The 21,426-nt window shown below is 49.3% G+C and overlaps 7 protein-coding genes across 7 annotated transcripts; 4 read left to right on the forward strand and 3 right to left on the reverse strand.

Moving 5' to 3' along the window:
- Positions 1-129: 129 nt before the first annotated feature.
- On the forward strand, positions 130-3,443 carry N7520_007462 (tethering complex subunit PEP5; the record flags this gene model as incomplete). The annotated part of the gene is made up of 9 exons (XM_057141396.1): positions 130-144; positions 196-264; positions 328-621; positions 688-1,320; positions 1,371-1,604; positions 1,656-1,991; positions 2,040-2,546; positions 2,598-2,996; positions 3,063-3,443. The coding sequence occupies 9 exons, from the start codon at positions 130-132 to the stop codon at positions 3,441-3,443; spliced, it is 2,868 nt and encodes a 955-aa protein (XP_056995402.1).
- Positions 3,444-3,946: 503 nt separating this feature from the next.
- On the reverse strand, positions 3,947-7,186 carry N7520_007463 (Na+/H+ antiporter Nha1; the record flags this gene model as incomplete). Its single annotated transcript, XM_057141397.1, has 1 exon — positions 3,947-7,186. One exon carries the CDS (start codon positions 7,184-7,186, stop codon positions 3,947-3,949), a length of 3,240 nt encoding a protein of 1,079 aa, XP_056995403.1.
- Positions 7,187-8,837: 1,651 nt separating this feature from the next.
- Positions 8,838-11,247, reverse strand: mvp1 (sorting nexin Mvp1; the record flags this gene model as incomplete). Its single annotated transcript, XM_057141398.1, has 5 exons — positions 8,838-9,047; positions 9,123-9,716; positions 9,773-9,915; positions 9,970-10,695; positions 10,764-11,247. 5 exons carry the CDS (start codon positions 11,245-11,247, stop codon positions 8,838-8,840), a joined length of 2,157 nt encoding a protein of 718 aa, XP_056995404.1.
- Positions 11,248-12,540: 1,293 nt separating this feature from the next.
- N7520_007465 (uncharacterized protein) lies at positions 12,541-13,353 on the reverse strand (the record flags this gene model as incomplete). Its single annotated transcript, XM_057141399.1, has 2 exons — positions 12,541-12,901; positions 13,067-13,353. 2 exons carry the CDS (start codon positions 13,351-13,353, stop codon positions 12,541-12,543), a joined length of 648 nt encoding a protein of 215 aa, XP_056995405.1.
- A 1,021-nt stretch (positions 13,354-14,374) lies between these two features.
- Positions 14,375-16,204, forward strand: N7520_007466 (L-glutamate gamma-semialdehyde dehydrogenase; the record flags this gene model as incomplete). Its single annotated transcript, XM_057141400.1, has 3 exons — positions 14,375-14,494; positions 14,554-14,661; positions 14,720-16,204. 3 exons carry the CDS (start codon positions 14,375-14,377, stop codon positions 16,202-16,204), a joined length of 1,713 nt encoding a protein of 570 aa, XP_056995406.1.
- An 831-nt stretch (positions 16,205-17,035) lies between these two features.
- On the forward strand, positions 17,036-18,370 carry N7520_007467 (putative proline oxidase Put1; the record flags this gene model as incomplete). Its single annotated transcript, XM_057141401.1, has 2 exons — positions 17,036-17,505; positions 17,557-18,370. The coding sequence occupies 2 exons, from the start codon at positions 17,036-17,038 to the stop codon at positions 18,368-18,370; spliced, it is 1,284 nt and encodes a 427-aa protein (XP_056995407.1).
- Positions 18,371-18,904: 534 nt separating this feature from the next.
- On the forward strand, positions 18,905-21,319 carry N7520_007468 (fungal specific transcription factor domain-containing protein; the record flags this gene model as incomplete). The annotated part of the gene is made up of 8 exons (XM_057141402.1): positions 18,905-19,027; positions 19,050-19,239; positions 19,293-19,448; positions 19,499-20,040; positions 20,091-20,364; positions 20,421-20,596; positions 20,646-20,832; positions 20,886-21,319. 8 exons carry the CDS (start codon positions 18,905-18,907, stop codon positions 21,317-21,319), a joined length of 2,082 nt encoding a protein of 693 aa, XP_056995408.1.
- Positions 21,320-21,426: the final 107 nt, after the last annotated feature.

Here is a 21,426-nt window from a genome sequence, read left to right on the forward strand (position 1 = left end):
CAGACCATCCATTCACTTTCTTGTTTACTGGTGAATATAGATCCTCAGGAACTAAGTGGTCCGTGCGCCCGCAGCGGGGATAGCTCCAGGCCGCCTCCAACTTAGCTCCGTCACCAATCGCCGGCCCAAATGGCACTGACATCAGTACTAATTCCCAATCACCCTTGCATATCTCTGATCTAACAATGTCTTCAGTGGAAAGCGTTCAACTTTATCGACGTCTCCGCGGTGAGACTGCCCGACGAGAGCTCCGCGCTCTTCGGTGTACGTTCTCCAACTTGTCTTTCTCCTCGTTGCCAGTTCTGCACACTAACTCCAACCCTCTAGAGTGACCTATCTAGCCTCTGCACGGGATCCGCAAACCTTTATGTCGGAACAATTGATGGATTCGTTTACATCCTCTCCTCGTCCTTTCGCGTTGTGCGCTCGTTCAAGGCCCATGATGCCGGTTCGATTACGCATATGAAGCAGATCAATGGAACCTCTTTACTTGTGACGGTGGCGGAGGACTTATCGAACGAACCAGTTCTCAAGGTCTGGGCGCTGGATACCGAGAGGAAGGATGGTGCGCCGCAGTGTTTGTCGACAGTCTCGGTGCAAAATGCTAGACGGCAGTTTCCGGTGCGCGAGATCCCAATCCAATCCCAATTACAGCGGAGATGCGTAGCACTTACTGACAAAGAGTAGATATCCGCATTCGCAGCTGTCGATGATCTCTCCCAGGTAGCCGTTGGCTTTGCGAACGGCTCTGTGACTATCATCCGCGGCGATTTGATCCACGATCGGGGTGCGCGCCAACGGATCGTCTTCGAATCAGATGAGCCGATTACAGGATTGGAAACCCAGGATGGAGCGGTGACAGCGCTGTACATTTCGACTACGAGTCGCATTTTGACATTGGTCATCGCGGGCCGAGGACAAGGCCAGCCAGCTCGTGTCTTGGAGGATACGGGGTGCGGGCTAGGATGCATGACGCTGGACCGGGAAAGCAGGGATATTCTCATTGCCCGGGAGGATGCAATCTATACGTATGGCTCTCGAGGCCGAGGACCTAGCTATGCATTCGAGAGCCAGAAGACATCTATTAAGACGTTCCGTGAGTACGTGGCGCTGGTCTGTCCGCCTAAAGCTGGGACTTCCAAGTCGGATCCCTTGCGCCGATATGGGGCCAACCCGGCAGCTGAGATCTTTGGGACCACAACGTTTACGTTGCTGGACACGGATCTCAAGTTCATTGCGCATAATGAGACATTGGCGTCGCCAATGAGGCAGATCTTCATGGAGTGGGGGGATCTATATCTTCTCACCACTGATGGCAAGGTGGGCTTCTTATCATTTTCTGTTCTCTGGCAATTTCTCACGGTGTATAGCTGTTTCGGTATCGCGAGAAGAGCCTCCAGCAGAGACTGGAGATTCTCTACGAGCGCAATCTCTACATCCTGGCCATTAACCTTGCGCAAAACATCGGCATTGATCCACTACAGCAGAATGCCATCTATCGCAAATACGGTGATTTCTTGTACCAGCGTGGGGATTATGACACTGCTATGCAACAATATCTTCGGGCAATTGACAACACTGAGCCGTCTCAGGTTATCCGCAAGGTTTGCTGAATCGTTCCGAGTATGTATTCGCCCTGCTGACTTGGATCATAGTACCTGGACACCCAGCGGATTCATAACTTGATCGAGTATTTGGAAGAGCTACACGACCATGGCCGAGCTACGGTCGACCACACCACACTTCTTTTGAACTGCTACGCCAAGTTAAAAGATACAACTAAACTAGACTCCTTCATCAAGGCTCCCGGTGAGCTGAAATTTGATCTAGAGACTGCTATCGCCATGTGTCGGCAGGGCGGTTACTTCGAGCAGGCAGCGTACCTTGCGACTAAACATAGCGAAAACGACATGGTGGTTGATATTCTGATTGAGGATTCTAAGAAGTACGCGGAGGCGGTTGAGTACATATGGCGATTAGAGCCTGAAGCGGTATGTGTATATGCTCGAAGCCACACTGCAGAGAGCTAATTTCAACAGGCCTATCATAATCTCATGAAATATGCCCGCGTGTTATTGACCCACTGCCCGGAGCAAACGACAGAGCTCTTCAAAACTTACTACACTGGCCAGTATCGACCTCGAACACAAGTGGAAATGCCCGCCGAGCCCCAAGCTCAGCCAACAAGCACTCTTCAAAGTCTTGCTGGAATGCTGCCGCTGCGCTATATGACCGGCGGGTCTGGATTGCAAGCTTCAGCCACTGTATCAGAGCCTGTTACGAAGGAAGAACCGGTCACTGACCCCGTTCCTGAATACGAGATCCCGAAACCACGAACAGCGTTTTCTGCTTTCGTAGATCACCCCCAGGAATTTATAGACTTTCTGGAAACACTTGGGCAGCAGTCTGGACTGACCAAAGAAGCCAAGATTGATCTTTTCACCACCTTGTTTGAGATGTACTTGGATACTGCCAAGGGGAAGAAAGACGTGGCCGAGAAGCAAGAATGGGAGACCAAGGCTAAGAAGCTGATTGAAGGCAAGGATGTGAGTAACCTGAGATCAAGTATCTTCTTACATTGGTTCTAACTCCTACAGATACCAATCTCAACATCCAATGTCCTGCTTCTCTCTGATTTGTCGAATTTCCGCGAGGGATCTACGCTTGTGCGTGAGCAAGAAGGTTTGCGTTTGGACATATTCCGGTCGTTTACTTCGGCCAAAGACACCCAAGGTGCCATCAAAGCGTTGCGACGATATGGACCCGATGAGCCCCAGCTTTACATCGATGCCTTGACATATTTCGCCTCTAGCCCCGCCATCCTCGAAGAGGCTGGCGACGAGCTGGACGTCGTCCTGCGACGCATTGATGAAGATGGCCTACTTTCTCCATTACAGGTTATACAAGCCCTCAGCAACAACGCTGTTGTCACAATGGGCCGAGTAAAGAAGTACCTTAGCGACAATATTGAACGAGAACGCAAGGACATCTCCACGGTAAGTTCTCACCAATACAACTTACCATTCTACCTTCTGATTCAAGAAACTAACCTGACTGCAAAGAATCGCCGCCTCATCGCCAGCTACAAATCCGAAACTGCCACGAAACAACAAGAACTCGAATCCCTCGCTACTCAACCTGTGGTCTTCCAATCTCGCCGCTGCCAATCCTGTGGCGGTACTCTCGATCTTCCAACCGTGCATTTCCTCTGCAAGCACTCTTTCCACGAACGCTGTCTCAATCGCGTCGAGGATGATGCTCAATGTCCCGTTTGTGCCCCCAGCAATGCTACCCTCCGTGCCATTCGTCAGCGACAGGTTGAAACTGCCGATCAGCACGACCTGTTCAAGGCTGAGCTACAACGCTCGAGGGATGGGTTTGGAGTTGTAAGCGAGTTTTTCGGGAGAGGGGTTATGAGGCCTCAGACTACGATGGATGCATGATTTTTTTGTTTCATTTCTCATGGCCGCTTTAGCTGGTTGTACATGGCTTGCTTTTGTTCGCGTTGGATACCTCAGCTTCGACCTATGTTACGATATTTATACCATCGATTCCAAGTTTTCTGTGTTGTGACGTGTAGATATCGCACGCTTCAAGATATGAGTGTTGCTGCTTATTTCACTTATTCACGTAGGAAAGGGATTCGTAAGTTCATTTATTCAATTATTTATGAATTCTCCTAGCATTATCAACCGTAGGAATATACTTTCAGGGATCATGTTCATGTCCACAAGCCAGCACAAATCACTTCGTCCATATCATGATAATTATGCCCTCAAAGGGCTGGTGCTATGCACAGCAAAGAAAAACAGATACATGAATGATAGAAGGAGGCAAGACATATGTTCAAAACTTGCTATTCGATGTACTGGATGAAATTTGAGACATCCGGCATAGCAGATCATGTACAGGGCAGTGACAGGGAAATCATTCAAATCAGGAAGGCTTACTCGCGACCTTTTTCGCCTCCCCAGGAAATGCGAGGTCGGTGTCCAAACTTAGATTGAGACCCGGAGCCGGATCCAGAGCTGGATGATTGTTCACCAGCGGGGCTGGATTGTTCGGATGGCCGAGGATCGTTGGCAAACATGACCTTGCCTGTGGATGGGATCAGGCGGGGTTCGCCGTCGTCCTCGCTATCAGAGTCGGAGTCTTCTTCGACCGCTTCGTCATCATCGTCCGACTCTGAGTCGGTGTCGCCGCTGTGGCCGAGGGCAGCGAGACGACGACGGCGCTCAGCGGGGGTTTCACCTGTGTCGTCTTCTCTCTGACGGGGCGGGGCGGTCAGGCCGGCCGCCTGACGCAAGGCAGATGGAGGGATACGTTCAGTACCGTCGTCGTCAGAGTCACGACGGGAACGGGCACGAGGAGGCGCAGGGCTGAGGTTGTTGCGGCGCTCTTGAGCGGAGGTACCGCGGGTCCATTTAGCCACCGAAGCAGCCACATTGGGAGCCTCGGTGTCAGTGTCGTCCTCGCTGCTGAGCTGACTATCTGTGACAGACTCGAAGTCTTCCTCAGCCTCGGGAATTGTGTTGGCCGCCGCGGCTGCGGCTGCCACTGAGAGGCGACGCTCTTGCTTTTCTTCTTTCTTGGCTTCTTCCTCGGCAACTTGTTGAACGGGGGCGGGTGCATCCGTTTGTTGGATTACATCCCGGCGACCTTTGGCGTCCAAGCCCTTAATTTGCTCAAAGAACTCGTGCTTGTTCATACGACGACCCTTGTGGCCAATGCCATGTGTTTCAGCATCCGTGCTCTGAGCCAAAGTGAATCGCAGACCATCATCAGTGGTCCAGTCATCAGTTACGGTTCTAGGTGCTGGCTTCTGTTTCTTCTGGCCGGTCTGAGAGGATTCTCCCTCTTCTTCCATGCCGAGCCAAGTGCCCATGCGGGTGAGACCACGGCGAATCGGGGCCGGATGCGAGGGACCAGATTGCTGTGCAGGATTCGGCTTTGGCTTGGCAGGCTTTCCCCCAGACGGAATGGTGTATTTCTTGATCACTTCACCATCCTCATCCTCAACAATGATAGTGTTACCAAATTGGTAGGCATGCGCAGATCGGTGCTTGGGCTTGGCCGGGGCTTCGGCGGTAGGCTTCGGATCATCTTGCGGGTCCTTGGCCCGGGCTTTTCCAAGACCTGTCCAGGTGGTCCATTTGCTGCGGGCCTTTTCGCCAGGGTGGCCAATCTTTTCATCAATTGCGTGCTTGATCTCCTCGCCCTCATCCTTCTCGTGGGGCTTGCTCTGAGACTTAGCTAGCTCACCGGACCTGTCATGTTCAAGTCGCTGGCGTTGTTCCTCGATATGAGCAATCTGTTGTTCAGGCGTGAGGTGGCTGGTATCCTCAGTCTTAAGCACATTGCCTTCTTCATCTTCAATAATCATATGGTGACCTTCCTGGAATACCTCCAGCTCTGGCTCGCGACCGAAGCGTTCCCGCTCAGCATTGGGAGGAGAAGCGCCGCGCTCCACGGCATCTCGCTCCTCCAATTCCTTTTCCTCTTCGGAGGCTTGTTCAGGTCGTTTCTGGGGCATAATGGCAGACTGATGGATAGGTCCACCCACACCATCATGTTTACGTTGCTTCTTGCGTCGGCGACGCATAGCCTTTCGTGCAGCTTCACTGGTTTGTGCATCACTGTCCTCTTCACGAACTCGGCGAAGAAAGTTTCCTGGCATCCCAATGGGTGGAAGCGTTCCAGGGGGGTATTCCGGCAGTTTCTCATCCTCTGAGGCATCCGTGTCGTCGGGCTTCCGGAATGACATTGAGCCCTTGGCCAGCGAGGATACCCGAGGCAACCGATTCATCCATGAGGGACCCTCCTCGTTCGCTTGGGTATAGGACAGCGTGACGGTCAGCGTGTTGATACGCTTGCCGAGAGTGAAGACAGCAATCGACGAGCCGTGCACCAAGATGGAGGAAATCACCATGAATGTTGTTATAGGCCAAATGAGCTGCACTATGTAATAGTTGTTTGCCCCAGGTTTGGGAAGATCGCCCTGAGTCGACGGTTGTGTGTTATCGTTCTCCAGTTCAGCTCGAGCCAGGATTGCTGCAAAGATAGCACCGACACCAATCGGACCAAAGTGACCGGCAAAAAGAGCCTCACGCCATGTTTTAATATCCGGAATGAATGGTTTCATCAGTAACATGATGGGTATGCGACGGAAAAAGATCACCAAGAGTGCAATGACTACCAATCGCCAGGGGACGACACCCAAGTCGGGGGCGTTGTAGTCCCCCCACGGAATGATGGCGCCAAAGTAGACAAAGTAGGCTAAATTGAGCAACAGATCGATAACGTTGGAAACATGCGCTTCTTCCGTTTTCTCCGTGAACCAACCATCATTACTAAATCCGACACCGCAGGAGAATCCGATTAATAGGTCGTCCATACCCAACAGACTGCCGGAACCGGCGCAGAACACAGCCAGGACAAAGTAGAAGACCAGGAAACTCTCCCGATCGATCAATGCCTTGCGTTCGGCAAACTTGATCGCGTGGCGGGCAGCATAGCCAATGAGGAATCCGTAAACAGCACCAAAAATACACTCGTACAGAATGGTGATACAGAACCAGTTGAGCGACACCTCACCGGCATCGGGACGGTATTTCCAGATGTAAAAAGATAAATAGATGAACGGGAATGCCATGCCATCGTTACAGCCCGACTCGGCGGACAAGATATCACGCAAATGTTTAGGGACCCGCTTGGCGAACTTGCCCTTACCGACGACGGAAGACGCCAAGACCGGATCGGTAGCCGTGACGCAGGCGGCACAAACCAGGCTCTCGAGCCAATTCAGCGGGGGTATCATCCACCAAATAAACAGACTGGTCACCAGCCAACCCCAGGTCATGACGGGGAGAAGCAAAAAGACCACAGATCTCCAGTGACGTTCCATGTACGATTTGGGCAACTCGACCCCGACGGCAAAACATTGCACGACCAGGACAATGCGCGAGCACTCCAGGGTGATTTTATCGACGTTTCCCCACGATGAGGGATCGAATAGATTGGCGGCATGTGGTCCGAAGATAATACCGCAAAGTGTGGCGACGGTAGCTTCACCAATATAGAGCTTCTCCTTGACGAACAGGGAGCACAGCATGAACAGACCGGTGAAACCACCCAAGATCATATACGCCACATGCGGCTTATCGATATCCAGATGGTCCCACGCCATGATAAAAGCCCGACAGTCACAAATGTAGGAACAATTCGTGTAGAAAATATAGTATTTTGCGGATTTGATCCTTCAGATCCTGGCAGGTATGATCCCTCCTGCTCAAAGCGTCCCCGCGCAATTACCGAATAGATTTCCGCCTCGAACGTCGCTGGTTCGCGTAGCTCCGCATGCCTTGGTGAAAGATTATGGGAGAGATTGGGCCGTGGCGATGTATACCCTGTAGGGCTGAAAGACAGGATCTGGCGCACGACTTCGGGGAAGTCTCCGTGAGTTAAATTTGCGTAGATGTAATTCAGATCCTTGCAAATTCGAAAAAGTCCGAGCGTAACCGTGCGAGAGGAGCGGAGGTAGGCAGATTGGAAGATTGGTGGTGGCTGGGCGGATCAATGATGTAGTTAAGTCCACTTCCATGCGCGGAAAGAAGCAGGGAAGGGAAAAGTGAAAAAGAAGAAAAATAAGTGGAAAAACAGCCTTCACCCTAGCCAAAGACAAAGGCTCGACGAGTCTTGGTAAGACTCTTGGCTGGAGGAATGAGATTTTGCCTAGAAGTTACAAGTTCAAGTTTCCTTGGACCGAGCGGGATTCGTCAGCCCGAGACTCTTGGGGGTGCACGACCCACGCTTGGCAAGACAGGAACTAGGTTGAGGAGGTTTGCTTTTCAATAAACAAGGAATCAGGAATGGAAGGAGTTGTTGATATATCCTTGAAATTTCAAAATAACCAAATTACCGGACGCAGTTGACTTATAGAAAATTTCCGGAAACCCTGTCGATCCCATAACCCGGTCTGGAATATACGGGACGCTTGCGGCCAAGACCAAGGACTAGCCCTGTGAACTGCCAAGTCCCCGGCATTCCAGATCTTTTATCTGATTGGTTTGATTTCCCCGTTCAAGATCCACTAAATCAATTCCATGTGGAGCTTCTGGAATCACGGACCCGTAAACGGACGTCATCGGAAGAGGAAATATTGAAGTAAACGCCAGGTTCCAGCAAACATAATTTGATCGGTATATGTACTCTTGATTTATGCACGAGCATGAATAAGTAAATCGTAGACTACCGTGTAACTACATTTCTATTGTACATGATAAGTAGTGTAAGGTACCCGACCATATTAACTCCAAGCTCGGATATCTATATCAAGTCCGACTTGGAGAAGTCTCTAGAATACCCAGGTGGTACCTAGGTACATCTAGTGAGCAACCCACCTGGTCATGAGATTTCATGACTGTTCCCAGTCGTGTTAGTGAGACATTTCCAAGGATGAAGCAAAATTTACTTAATACAGTAGATCACAATAGACCAATCAATTCAACAACATATATCCTACTCCGTATATTTTCCCGAAACAGGCTGGAAAAGTAGGATGCGGCACAGAAATCGAACAAAATGAAGCCACCAAAAACATGCGTACTATCTCACTGTCTCACTGCCTCAGCTGAAATGCAAATGATCGGGGTATTGGCACAAAACAGCCGGTCCAGACTTGGCATAGTTGCGGGGAAACATGGAGAAATGGAGACGAAAAAAGCAAACAATCAACATACGAGAAAGGATTTCTCCGATCACGGGCTTGGCGCAATCCGCGGCTATCCAACAAAGGAACCGATCGAGGTTCAATGTACCGATGCCTCAAAAGGCTTACTTTACTCTCCTATCGGCATTCCTTCCACTGCATCGCTGAGTCGTCGCCAATTGTCTGCCTGAAGCTCGGCATACTTGACTCGTTCTTGACTCCAGTCCTGGTGCAGTCGACTGATATGGTACTGGCTTTGCTGGAAATGGACAAGTTCATCCCGGAGACACTCCTTGATAAACACCCCGCGTGCATGCTGCTGCACAATACTTTCCTTATCCTGCACGAAAACCAGTGAGTCACACTAAAAAACGGGACAATGGGCCAGAATGGAATGGTGGGGTCGATCACAAACCTTGAAAATAGACTCCTCCACCTTCTCGCTCTCACCGGGCTTCACGGTGCCCGACGGTCGCGCCCGAAGGTCTTGCAGCTTACGCTCATTGGTTTCAATGCGCCGCTCCAGCTGCGGGATGTTGTTACGGGCGTACCGGTCCCGTCTCTCGAACATATCACGCACGCTCACCAAGCAGTCCCGCTGTCTTTTCAGATCCTCCAACACCCCTTCGCTCCATGCCCTTGCCTCATCCTCTAGCAAGCTTTGACTGGTCGTCAAATGCCGCGCCGTCGCGGTAATACCTACATTGAGTGACGGGATATCATTTGTATCGACCGCGTAGGTGTCCTTGGTCACCTCAGTGAGAGACTGTAAAGCCAAGGAGAATCGTAGATGGTCCGCTGCCAATCCATCATTCCGTTTCGCAAGCCGTTCGAGCAGAGTGCACAGGTTAATATAGATTTCCGCCGATCGTTGAACTCCACTGCGGACCGTATCGAAGGTGTCGTTGAGATCGGCAGGCAATGAATCCTCGAGATCGGGGGCAAGAACGCGGTCAGTGAATTCATCTTGGACTGAAATGGTGGCTTGTTTGCGCCAGACAGAGAGCTCCTACACCACCGTTAGCCATTATTTATTACCTCCAAAACCGATGTCCAGAAACTCACGGTGGGTACGGTGAGGAACATCACCACCAGCTGCTCCTGCCCAAGAACAGGATGGCGAACGAGGGAATTGGTAAATCTGATAAGTCCACGGCGTCGCTTTTCCAGGAAGGAATTGGAATCCGCTGAAAGGTGAGTACCATTCACTTGGTATAAGGTGAGTAAACACTTTGGAGCGCCTCAATCAGCGTATGACGTACCTGAGACTCGCTTCGGAGGGAGGAGGGGCAATTGGCGGAAGGGGAATCGTTTCTGAAGACAATCCAAAAGCCAAACAAAGTCACTGTATCGACGAATGACCGTACTACCCCTTCGCGCAGATTTTACCTCATAATTGCGGTGCTGGAACATGAACATTCCCTCCTTCTCGGGCAGGAGGTTGATAATCACTGTCTCCTCGATCTGAGGGTTCGTCGTTCGAGTTACGAGCGGCCGGCGCCGAGACGTGAGATCAGGATCTTCAGGGGGCCCAAAGCCACTTAAAGCTGAACGGGGAGGAGCACTAAATGGAGCATCTTCATCAGGTCTCCCGATGTTGCCACCCCATCCGGACCCAGAGCTGCTGGGTGGTACTGACTCGGTCTTGCCATTGGTATGCTCCCGGTTCACTGCAATCTGACCTGCCTCTTCCACGGCTTTGCTCGACCAGGCGTTGGTGGTAGAGCGCATGCTTCCGAACGCATTATAAGTCCGCTGGTCAACCGCAGCCCCATGGTCGTGGCCACGATGAAGGTCTGGGCTACCCCATGGGTCAGCCTCTAGACCACTCAATGATTCTCGCCGAGTCTGTCGGGTTCGCGCAGAGTTGGGTTCCTGCAATGGGGTTTGTTGAGGTGGAGGGGTCTGCGGCCGTTCGGGTGCAGCGACAGTCGCGGAGTCGGAGTTTCGAAGTCTGTCCAGGAAGCCACTTTTCGGCTGAGGAAGCTCTATTTGTAGATTTGGTTTAAAATCATGTTGCAATGATGAAAACAAAGTACATAGTCTTATTACTCACTTTTGCGATGATCATCGACCGTATCGAATGATAGGTCCTCGCCTTCCTGGCCAAGACCGATAAGCGCAAGCAAGACATTGAACTCGGCGCGACCCAATCCTCCTGAGCTCTCGTGGTCCGCCGACACAACGAGATTCAGAATCCTGCCCTGATCCGATGCGCTCAGTCCACTGCTGGACAGGATCTCGCGAACGGAGGTCAACCCGACACCGGAGCCAACCCTGTCCCCGCTATTCAGTACCAGGTCGTATGCGTCGACATAGCTCTCGGGTACATCCGTCGCGGGGAGTAAGGTTCGAACAAGATCACGGCGGGCAGTCCGCTTCGCAGTGTTGTTTTGCCTCCATGGCGAAGAGCTATCATCGCCGTCGTCATCCGCAAAGAGCGACGGAGACTCGCGAGCCGAGTCATCTGCGAAAAGTGACGACTTGGACCCCTGGGCAGCCGCCGAGGGCCCTTCCGGTGAGGTGCCGAATAAGGACATCAGGGGTTCCGCAGGGTGGACTGTTTGCGCGGGGGTTCAGATGGGAGTTGTGAGGTGCGGAGGAGGCTAGCGACAATGACGAATGGCCGCTACGGCCAGGCGGAGCTAGCTCGGATGGTGGCTGGGGTAGGTTGACAAATGCTGCAGTGGTGGAGGGAATTCCTTCTGCCTTTCAATCTCCTATGCGGCTATGTCAATTAAAAAAAAAACAAATGGAAGAAAGGCCCGCCCTTCCTCGATTGATCAGAGGAGCTGTAATGAGGAGGCGATGTTCCTTTGGGAGATAACGGTTAGCCCCATTCCGCGTGGAACCTGACACCTCCACTGTCCATACTGTCATCGCCACATTAATTCATTTAAGCAAGTTTCAAGCATTAATCTTTCTGAATAACTTGGAAATCTACTCAATGGTCTATACTCTTTTCTGAGATCGTTTCATTTTCCAAGCTTCTTTGATCACTTGACTTACTTCTACCCGCATTACTATCTATTCACGGGTTGCTATGCAGTATAATCTGATCGACCACAACTGTCTCCTGTCCAACTGCCTTTGTGTCCAAGATCCCACCAACCCAGCTTGCGCTGGTTCATTCTCTGAGTTTCCGTGTTTATAATTCATCACACAAGACATCTTCTCCCCATCACGCCGGCTTTCATGTTGACATGATGTAAGGGAAGCAACCATGATGAAGAGAGGAGTCTGTCTTCGTCAAAAGCAACGTCATTGGCAGAAATAATCTTGAGGCCATTCTTGTCCTGAAATAATGACGGAACCAAGCCTTTCCGTCTTCAGAGGCAGAATAAAGGATGATTTTCTCCCCCAAATTGCTCTTGATCCGCAGATCTCGGATGTAGCTCAAAGTAGGAAAGTTATACACCGAAGAATCCGGTTGGGGCTGCTGCTCCACAGCAAATATGTCAACGGTTAGCATGACTCCATCTGCAACATCAGTCCATCTGAAATCTCGTTCAATGGTGTTTTCCCCCTCTTTGTCTTGTATGCGGAACTCTGGGTAGGGCAATGCCAATAGTCTCCTTTTTACTTCATCATGTTGACGTCCCTATCATAGGTGATTTCGATGTCGTCGATTCCCAATGCACCCGACTAACGCCCAACAGGAATCCTTCTCATGGCGGAAGGTTCGGCTGCGCTTACCGGAGAGGATACCAAGAGGGTTCTTTCTCCAAAAGCCAACAAATCCCGATGACAAGAGGACTTTTAATGATTGCCGCAACCACATTGAGGGGATTTCAGATAAAAGTTAGACAGCGCGGGGACTTGGTGCGCCCATGTCAGGCTCGTGTTTTGATAAAGTATCCCAAGGCCAGCTCCGTGGCTAGTTTTGTGATGGGAACGGTCAAATCCGAGACAGTAGCTTGGTCGGTCATCCAGAAATCAATGCCAGGGAGAGTTTTTCCATTGTGGTCAATAAGGTCGGTCTCGTGTAGTAGCACGCCTTCTTGTAAAGTCCGGCCTGAGCACAACCAATATTCCTTTATGCGAGCAGCTTCCAGATCATGTTTCACTTGATCGACATGCCTCTTTATATCTGCTGGAACACAGTTGTCGGCATCGGGTGATTTTAAACTAACAAGCACCTCGAGGGGCGACTCCCCTCCCCATGAAGTTGAATGTAACCAGACAATGCTTTTTCTGGCTTTGCCATAGATATGCCAGTTTCCAAAAATTAGCCAATTGGCATTAGACCCTTATTTTTTGAGCAGTGAAACCAACATTTGCTTCCCAATTTCCTCAGCTTGAGCTTGAAGAAGCTCAGGACTTAATTCTCTCAGGCGACGTCCTCTCTGAGAAACACACATCCAGTCCGACCAAACATATCGACAGCCCATTGTCCCCATTACCCGTCTTGCAGTTGATAGGTCCCATAGTTTCACACCTGAATTATCCCAGAGAAGGCCGTCAGGAGGGTCTGAAGCAGGTTTAGTTTCCTTGATGTATCCCCAGGTGTAGGACACAATCCCATAGCCTTGGATGTCTAGGATGTCGCGCGGAATTTCGCTGAAGGGGAAAGTTTTCCATTCTTTCAGGTCCAGAAGCCACCGCGGGGCTTTCGGATCATTTGGAGGAATATTTGCAGAGCCCATGTTTTGTTTGTCAACCGTTTGAGGTATAGCGGTAAGAAGAGGCTAGATAAAGCGCAAGTAACAAGTGCGTTTCCCTCGAGCTTAGAGAGAATTCAAACAATCGGCACCTGCAACGTACAACACCATACTGGGTTTTCTGTTATACAGGTACGAAGGAAAACAAGGCCAACGCCACTGTAGATGCACAGATGCACACGGGCTGGGTCTAATTCTTCGACGTGTCTACTGACATTCTACCAATTTAATTGAACGGCCGAGGGAGTTCTCAAGTGATATACATATCAAGCTTCCTAAAACGTACTACTGCACAGATCTGCCCGCTTGGTGTTGTTTGTAGGTCGGGGAGGCTGGCTGAACTGAAGCCTAAACATCCATTAATGTCTCCATCAGTGCCTGATGTCGGGATGAACGTATCCACATGTGCACTAATGCAGCTTTTGCAAACCGAACTTTCAATAAATCATGAGTTCTGTTGAGTTCCTCCTGATTACACATCACGTAATCCGTCGAAACACTGAATGACTAGGTTATATATCACGTATGACGTGCTCCTCCCCCACATCCTCCTGCCTTTTTACTCGTCCAAATCAGAAGCGAGAGGAAGTCGGGATTCCAAGTCTACTGTATGGACCTAGAGGGCGTGGGATTAGAACATAGAATAAGCAATCGGATACAAATATTGGAATTAATCCACAGCGAGATAAGATATACCTCAGTTGGCTAAGACCTCTATCGCGGCATCTAGTTATCGCCTCCCCCCCGGTCTATGCTTATGAAACATCGGAGGACCATTCCGATATCTACAAGTGATCTGCGATTATATGCAATCTTGACTTTCTCCAACTGACATGTTGACGATGGAGGGGTAGCTTCATGCAAGATATGCCAGGTCGGAGCACAGCTCCGATGCTTGGAGTAGCTGCACATGTTGGTCAGCATATTTAAGGGTTGGTAGAAAAGCCACGTTAACTGATTTGCTTGATTGGACTCTGAGTAAATCAACAAATTAATCGACTGTAAAATGCGACTTTTCACAATCAGTCGTCGTGCTGGTCTAGGCCGGCTTTCACTTCGCTGGAATGGAATTCCTCGTCGTCACTTGACTATGCTACACCCACCCAGGTTCATTAATGAAAAACCGGTAAATTCTGACCTGCAAAAACTTCGAAGTTAGGAGACTTGCTAACAGTTGACGGATAGCTTGATTATGGAAAGAACTCCCCCGAAAGGGCCGAGCTCACCAAAGCCATCGAAAAGCTGAAACGAGAACTCCCTCTTACGATCCCAATTCAGATTAATGGAGCAGAGGTATGAGGACTGGAGATAACATTATTTCCAAAGAGAACTGACACCTTGGAATCCATAGGTTCAAACAAAACAATCAAAACTCCAAGTCAACCCCTCCAAACACAGTGAGATAGTCGCCAACTATGCTTCCGCGAGTGAAGATCAAGTCGATGCTGCCATAGACGCCGCCCTCAAAGCCAAGCCCGCATGGGAGGCTATGCCCTTCGAAGACCGCGCCGCAATCTTTCTACGAGCCTCGGAGCTCGTGACTGGGAAATACCGCGCGGAGATCGTCGCTGCTACAATGCTCGGACAAGGCAAAAACATCTGGCAGGCAGAGATCGATGCGGCAGCAGAGACGGCGGATTTCTTCCGCCACTACATCCACGAGGCCTGGGCGCTCTTCTCCCAGCAGCCAAAAATACAAACGGAAGGAGTCTGGAACAAAATGGTATATCGCCCCTTGGAAGGCTTTACATATGCCATTGCTCCGTTCAATTTCACTGCGTTGGGAGCGACCCTGATTGGACCAGCCGCACTACTCGGAAATGTCGTTATCTGGAAGCCATCCGACTTCGCACTACATGCTAGCTGGCTGCTTCACAAGATTCTGCTTGAAGCGGGCTTACCGAAGGACGTAATTCAGTTCCTCCCTGGTGACGCTGAGGAGGTCACCAATGTCATCTTGAAAAGACCTGAGTTCAGTGCGTTGACTTTCATTGGATCAACGGCTACTTTCAAAGGAATTCAAAAGAAGATCGGGGATGGTATCGGGCAGGACATCTACAATTCCTACCCTCGTGTTGTTGGTGAGACCGGCGGCAAGAACTGGGGAATTGTTCACCATTCAGCAGATGTGAGGAGCGCCGCACTAAACACCATTCGCGCTGCCTTTGAGTATCAAGGACAGAAGTGCTCGGCCAACTCTCGTGTTTACGTGGCGGAGTCTGTCTGGCCTGAATTCAAAAAAGTTTTAATTGAGCAGACGGAAGCTTTGAAGATTGGCCCCGTGGAAGATTACAGTAACTTTATCAACCCAGTTATCCACGAGAGGTCCTTTGATAAGCTCCAGAAGGTGATTGAGGATGCAAAGACCGACTCAGAACTTGAGTTGATTTTGGGTGGCAAGGCATCCAAGGACGAGGGGTACTACGTGCACCCCACTGTGTATCGGACGTCCAATCCACATCACGAGATTATGTCCAAGGAACTGTTTGGACCGATCTTGTGCATTTATGTGTATCCTGATGCTGAGTGGGAGCAGACATTAAAGCTGGTGGATACTACATCCCGTTATGCTCTGACTGGAAGCATTTTTGCAAAGGATCCTTATGCAAGCCGCCAGGGACAGACGGCATTGAGACACGCCGCGGGTATGTTGTATCTCAACACAAAGTGCACCGGAGCTACGGTGGCACAGCAGCCATTTGGTGGTAGTCGTGACTCGGGAACCAACGACAAGACTGGTACTATGGCACACTTACAGAGATTTGTGAGCACACAGACAATAAAAGAGGAGTTTGTTCCGCTGGAGAAGGTTGGATATCCTTCCAATGAGGTTTGATATAGTCATTGGAATCGAAATCCAACATTTGATTGTAAATCAATACACATGCTTTCCAGCCGAATGGATTTAGACACTCGGATAAAAATCATATTTTCGATATCAAAATTGTTTTACTACACTTCATGAAACTAGACATTTGGTGCAAAAAGGAAAAGACCAGTCTCATGAGACGGATTTGGCACTCATGAATATAGAGAATATTTGCAAATATGGCCTTTCAATGAACCTTGCGGTGTGAACCCATCAATGCCCAGTGATCAACATACATACTAACCATGATCTAGCAATGAATTACAGGCCCGAGCATTTAACCTGGATCCGAAACGTAAACGGCAAATATTGAAAAGATATCTGTGCCTGGTACAACCCTGTTAGCGTCCCAGCTGACAGAAATAGGCTCAATAGATATAGAGACAAAGCCTGTCACTCCATCTCCAGTCAATGTTCTTACCGATAACGGAACACTCTCTTGATCTGTCTATCACGCATGAATGTGTAACCCGACAACCCCTCCCATCGGAGAGGATCCCCGACTATAGTCGGCTGACCACTGTAAGACACGTCGGTAGATTCTGGCGAACAAATAAGCTTGAGAAACTGGCGGTACGATCTTATTGTTTGCTATATAGACTAACGCTGCCAGCAGAATCCACAAAGCACGTTGATGTAAACTTTCTTCAGAATCTTTCTTCGGGCCTATCACTATCAACGAAAATGATCTCTCGACCTCCCTCCTTCCCACGTACCCTGAAACCCCGCGTCTCAGTACAAGGTGTAACTTCAGGCCGGCGGCACCGATCGACCAAACAAGGCTTTCATGATGCTGCTATGACATCGCCTATTCAGCCTCCCATCGACTTACCATCCATGGCAAGACTGCCAACAAAGCTGTTACTACGCTCTCTAGTCCTGACCTCTCTCATGACATCTAAAATTTTCCTGAAACCTGCATTGGCGACATTGAATGTTCTCAGCACCTCCAAATCCCCCCTGTTGAACGCCGATCGAAACCCAGTCCTTAATAAACTTCTCCGATGGACTGTCTATAATCATTTCTGCGCTGGGACAAATCACCAGGAGGTTTCAAAAACCGTGGCGCAGATAAAGGGTATCGGATATCAGGGTGTGATTTTGGGTTACTCCAGAGAGGTTGTTCTTGCTCCAAGTGATAGGCTGGCTTCCAATCATTCTGGTACCCCGACTTACAGTGATAAGTCCTATGAGACTGTGGAAGAATGGAAGAGCGGCACACTTGAGACTCTGCGGATGGTTGGATCCGGTGACTTCCTTGCTGTCAAGTAAGTGCAAACTGTTGGTATACGATGCATACTTCTGATACATTTGGCTAGACTCACGGGTGCCGGTCCAATCTCCCTTGATGCTATGGCGGCGAAGAGGCCCATGCCAGAAGTCATGGTCAAAGCGATGGATGAGATTTGTCTTGCGACGAAAAAACAAGGATCTCGCCTTTGGCTGGATGCCGAACAGCAAGTTCTGCAGAATGGATTGGATAACTGGGCAATTGAAATCATGCGAAGACATAACAATTCGGAAACTCCTTTGGTCTATAACACTATCCAGGGATATCTGAAGGCATCTAAGGCAAACCTCGACCACCACATTACCATCGCTGCGCGAGAGGGATGGACTTTGGGAATCAAATTAGTTAGAGGAGCTTATATCGAGCACGAAACACGCGCCCTTATCCATGATACAAAAGAGGAAACTGATGAGTCTTACGACTTGATAGCGGATACGATGCTGTGCCGACGAATACCAGCAGATGTGAAGGACTTGAAATTTCCCAACGCTGCACTCTTTCTTGCAACACACAATGCGGCCAGCGCTGCAAAGGCAATTGCTACCCACCAACACTTACTTCTTGCGCACAAACCGACTGTCTTACTGGAATGTGGTCAGATCCAAGGTATGGCAGACGAATTGAGTTGCGAGTTAGTGCAAAACTACGAACGTGCTTTGAAGGAATCTTCTGCTGCGAATATTTCAGTGCCTAAAGCTTTCAAATGCATGGCTTGGGGTTCAGTAGCGGAATGTATGCAGTACCTCCATCGTCGGGCGATTGAGAACAAGGGTGCAGTTGAGCGCACACAGCATATGGTGGATGCATTAAGACGGGAGCTGTGGCGAAGAATTTTAGGTTAGAATTTTGATATGATGCAAATGAATGATCGATTATATTCAACAATATACTACACTTTGTAGCTAGTGCTTTCCAAGGATCTATTTCTCGTACTTCCAAGGTTATGTATCCATTAAACTTTGCCCAATGTATACTAATGGGGATAATTTGAACCGTCCATCAAGATAAGTAAAAAAAGGAGATAGCATTACACACCCCACTCCGAATGAGAATCGGATTTGAGTTATCCAATGGTAATGAATTTATGAAGCTCTCCAATTGCCCCACAATCCCACTTCGCAACTCTTATCGTGCGGAGGCGATGATAAGAAACCATCGGATGGCAGTCCCGATAGTGGCCTTTCACTACCCCGCATGGATACATACTTGATATCGGAGGTAATCCCCGGAAGTCACAGCGATTCTTTTGATACAATCAATGTTCGGTTCTAGAATCCGGTATGCCTGTCGCACCTAGTAGAGCAAAAGCGAAGAAGTGTCAGAAAGCGTGAGTCCGTGCTGGAACTAGAAAATTGGAATTTGTTAATAAGTACTAGATGTGTGCGATGCCGGGGTATGAAAGTGAAGTGCTCGGGCTCAGAACCCTGTACAAGATGCGTGCGCAAGAAGTTACAATGCCATTTCCCAGAAGAGGACGTGCGTATCTCAATATCGGAAAGGTCTGTTTTCCATTCATGGTAGAATTCGTCGCTAATTCATTATTTTAGATACTTGAGACAATTGGAAGAGCAGATATCAAACAACGGTAGAAGCATACTACGCTCTGAATCTGCTAGAAGCCCTTCTGGTAGGGGCAGGAATGAACATGGCGTGTCAACTCCTAGCCAGACTTTACTGTTAGAAAATCAACGATGGGGTGATATCAGTTACGGTAGGTCATCACCGTTCGTTGACATGGATGGTGCTAATTTTCATACATCGAAGGAATTCAATCCAACCTTCGCTCGACGCAGGCTTTGCCCTCAAGGAATGTTGACAGTGATCCCGACATGGAACAGGATGACAATCGGTCACGATTTTCCAAGAATCCTCTCGTGGACCAGAATCCCCAATTCGCAAGAACTCCAGATGGCCGATTCTGTAAGTGATCATTTTCAAAATTAAGCATGGCTGTACTCATCGCTCTTCAGGGTATATGGGTCCCACCTCATCGTGGTCATTCTGTCGCCGTGTCCTAGCCCTTATTGGAAGGCGGGTCCCAGAGTCAAACTGTCCTCCAGATCCATGGCATCTGGATGGTATGGCATTCAAGCTCCAATGGCGTCCAACGTCCCAGGATGAAATACCTGATGTTTCGAATCTGCCTCCCCTCGACTATGCGCTCTTCCTCTTCAACACAGTCAAATTCTACTTCGGGTTTCTCTCTTTTATGATTGATGAAGAACTGTATCTTCGCGACCTCCATGAGTTCTATAAGGATCCAGCTGCCAAGGCATTGGAATCAAGATACTGGTACGCGCAGTATCTTCTGGTGCTTGCGTTTGGGAAAGCATTCCTCACACCCAAGAGCCCCTCGGGGCCACCGCCTGGCCATCAATATGCTGCAAGGGCTATGGCACTTCTACCTGACTTATCAGGAATGCACAAAGATACATTGACATGCATTCAGGCCATGAGTTTAGGTGCAGTATACCTGCAGTCTATTGATATGAGGCGGGCAGCATTTCAGCACGTAAGTGAATCTATTATTGACTTGAAAATTTCAAATGCTGACTATTGCAGATTGGACACGCACTGCGTGGGTGCATCATTGAGGGCATCCATAGGCATGTTCCTGAAGAGTTTGGTGGACCTGAGCTTTCCAGACGATGCAGGACTATCTTTTGGGTGGTATATATGCTTGATCGGGAGTTTGCCGCACTGATAGGGGCACCGAGCTCAATAAGAGACGAGGATATCACTGTTCTGCTGCCTGCGGAGGTTGAAAGCTCGGTGGAGGATATTAACTTGACGTTACACGTCCGTCTTTCCAGATTGATCGCTCAAATCCTGACGAGTAAGTTCTCATCCGTTGCTTATATCCGCTAAACTCAAAAATAACGCCCATCGAAGCTGTTTACAATCCCGGAGATGAGCTTAATGGGTCCCTCATTCGAAATACACAATCGATTTTACACAGCATGGCAGAGCTTTCCCATGACCTGACTGCCTTTCTGAACACACATTTCCACGGTCTTATTGGTCGAGCGTCAAAAATGGCAATCCGATTAATGTTAGCCCATCATCATGTAAGGTCCACACAATATGCTTTCTGGTCGAGAATTCTAACGCGAAAAGTGCATCGTTCTCACGACAAGACCGCTGGTAATGTGTGCTTTGCATATGCATATCGATCGCACAAATATACAAACATCGCAGACAATCTCCCTCGCACCTCCGGTGTCCTCCCTTCTTCAGTGTTGTGCAGATTCTGCTCAGACTATTTTGCAGACTCTGCAAACCTTAGCTGATGATGATCTGATGGGTTTGTCATGCGATATTTCCATTTCTCACGCTTGTTAGCTAACATCTTTATAGACGCATTCCTACCATTCCAAGTTGAAGACGCCTCTTCATCTGCTTTCGTTCTCTACCTTATCCGTGCAATTGCCCCTTCGCTCATCCCGGATAGCACATGGTGCGATAACCTCGAGTGCGTTATGGATAAACTCATTGCAAAGGGAAACCTTGCTGCACCATTACGGAGACGTGAACTTAGTCAATTGGAGCAAATACTTGCCCCCTTGACTCCAAGACCTCAAAATAGTCCATTACCGCCCGTTCACTCGAATGCTGGACAGGAGCAAGAAGAAACTTATGCGATGGATCAGGTAGATGTTGATGATGAATTTGAGTGGGACTTGTTAGGTCTCAATCCTTCAGTCAGCCTCCCACCAGCAGAACTTCTTGATCTTGCCGATCAATTGGACATGGAGAGTATCATGCAGTCAGTCGGCGCTTGTGTGAACTGATGTCGATAGTTTGATGATTGACGAGGAAATGTGCTATGAAATCTATGATCCCAGAGTTTGATATTGATCAGATTCGACATCAAAACCTTATCTGAATATTGGCTCAC

Source organism: Penicillium odoratum, assembly GCF_028828045.1.
Source record: "Penicillium odoratum strain IBT 22623 chromosome Unknown utg000005l_segment0_segment0, whole genome shotgun sequence".
NCBI lineage: Eukaryota > Fungi > Ascomycota > Eurotiomycetes > Eurotiales > Aspergillaceae > Penicillium > Penicillium odoratum.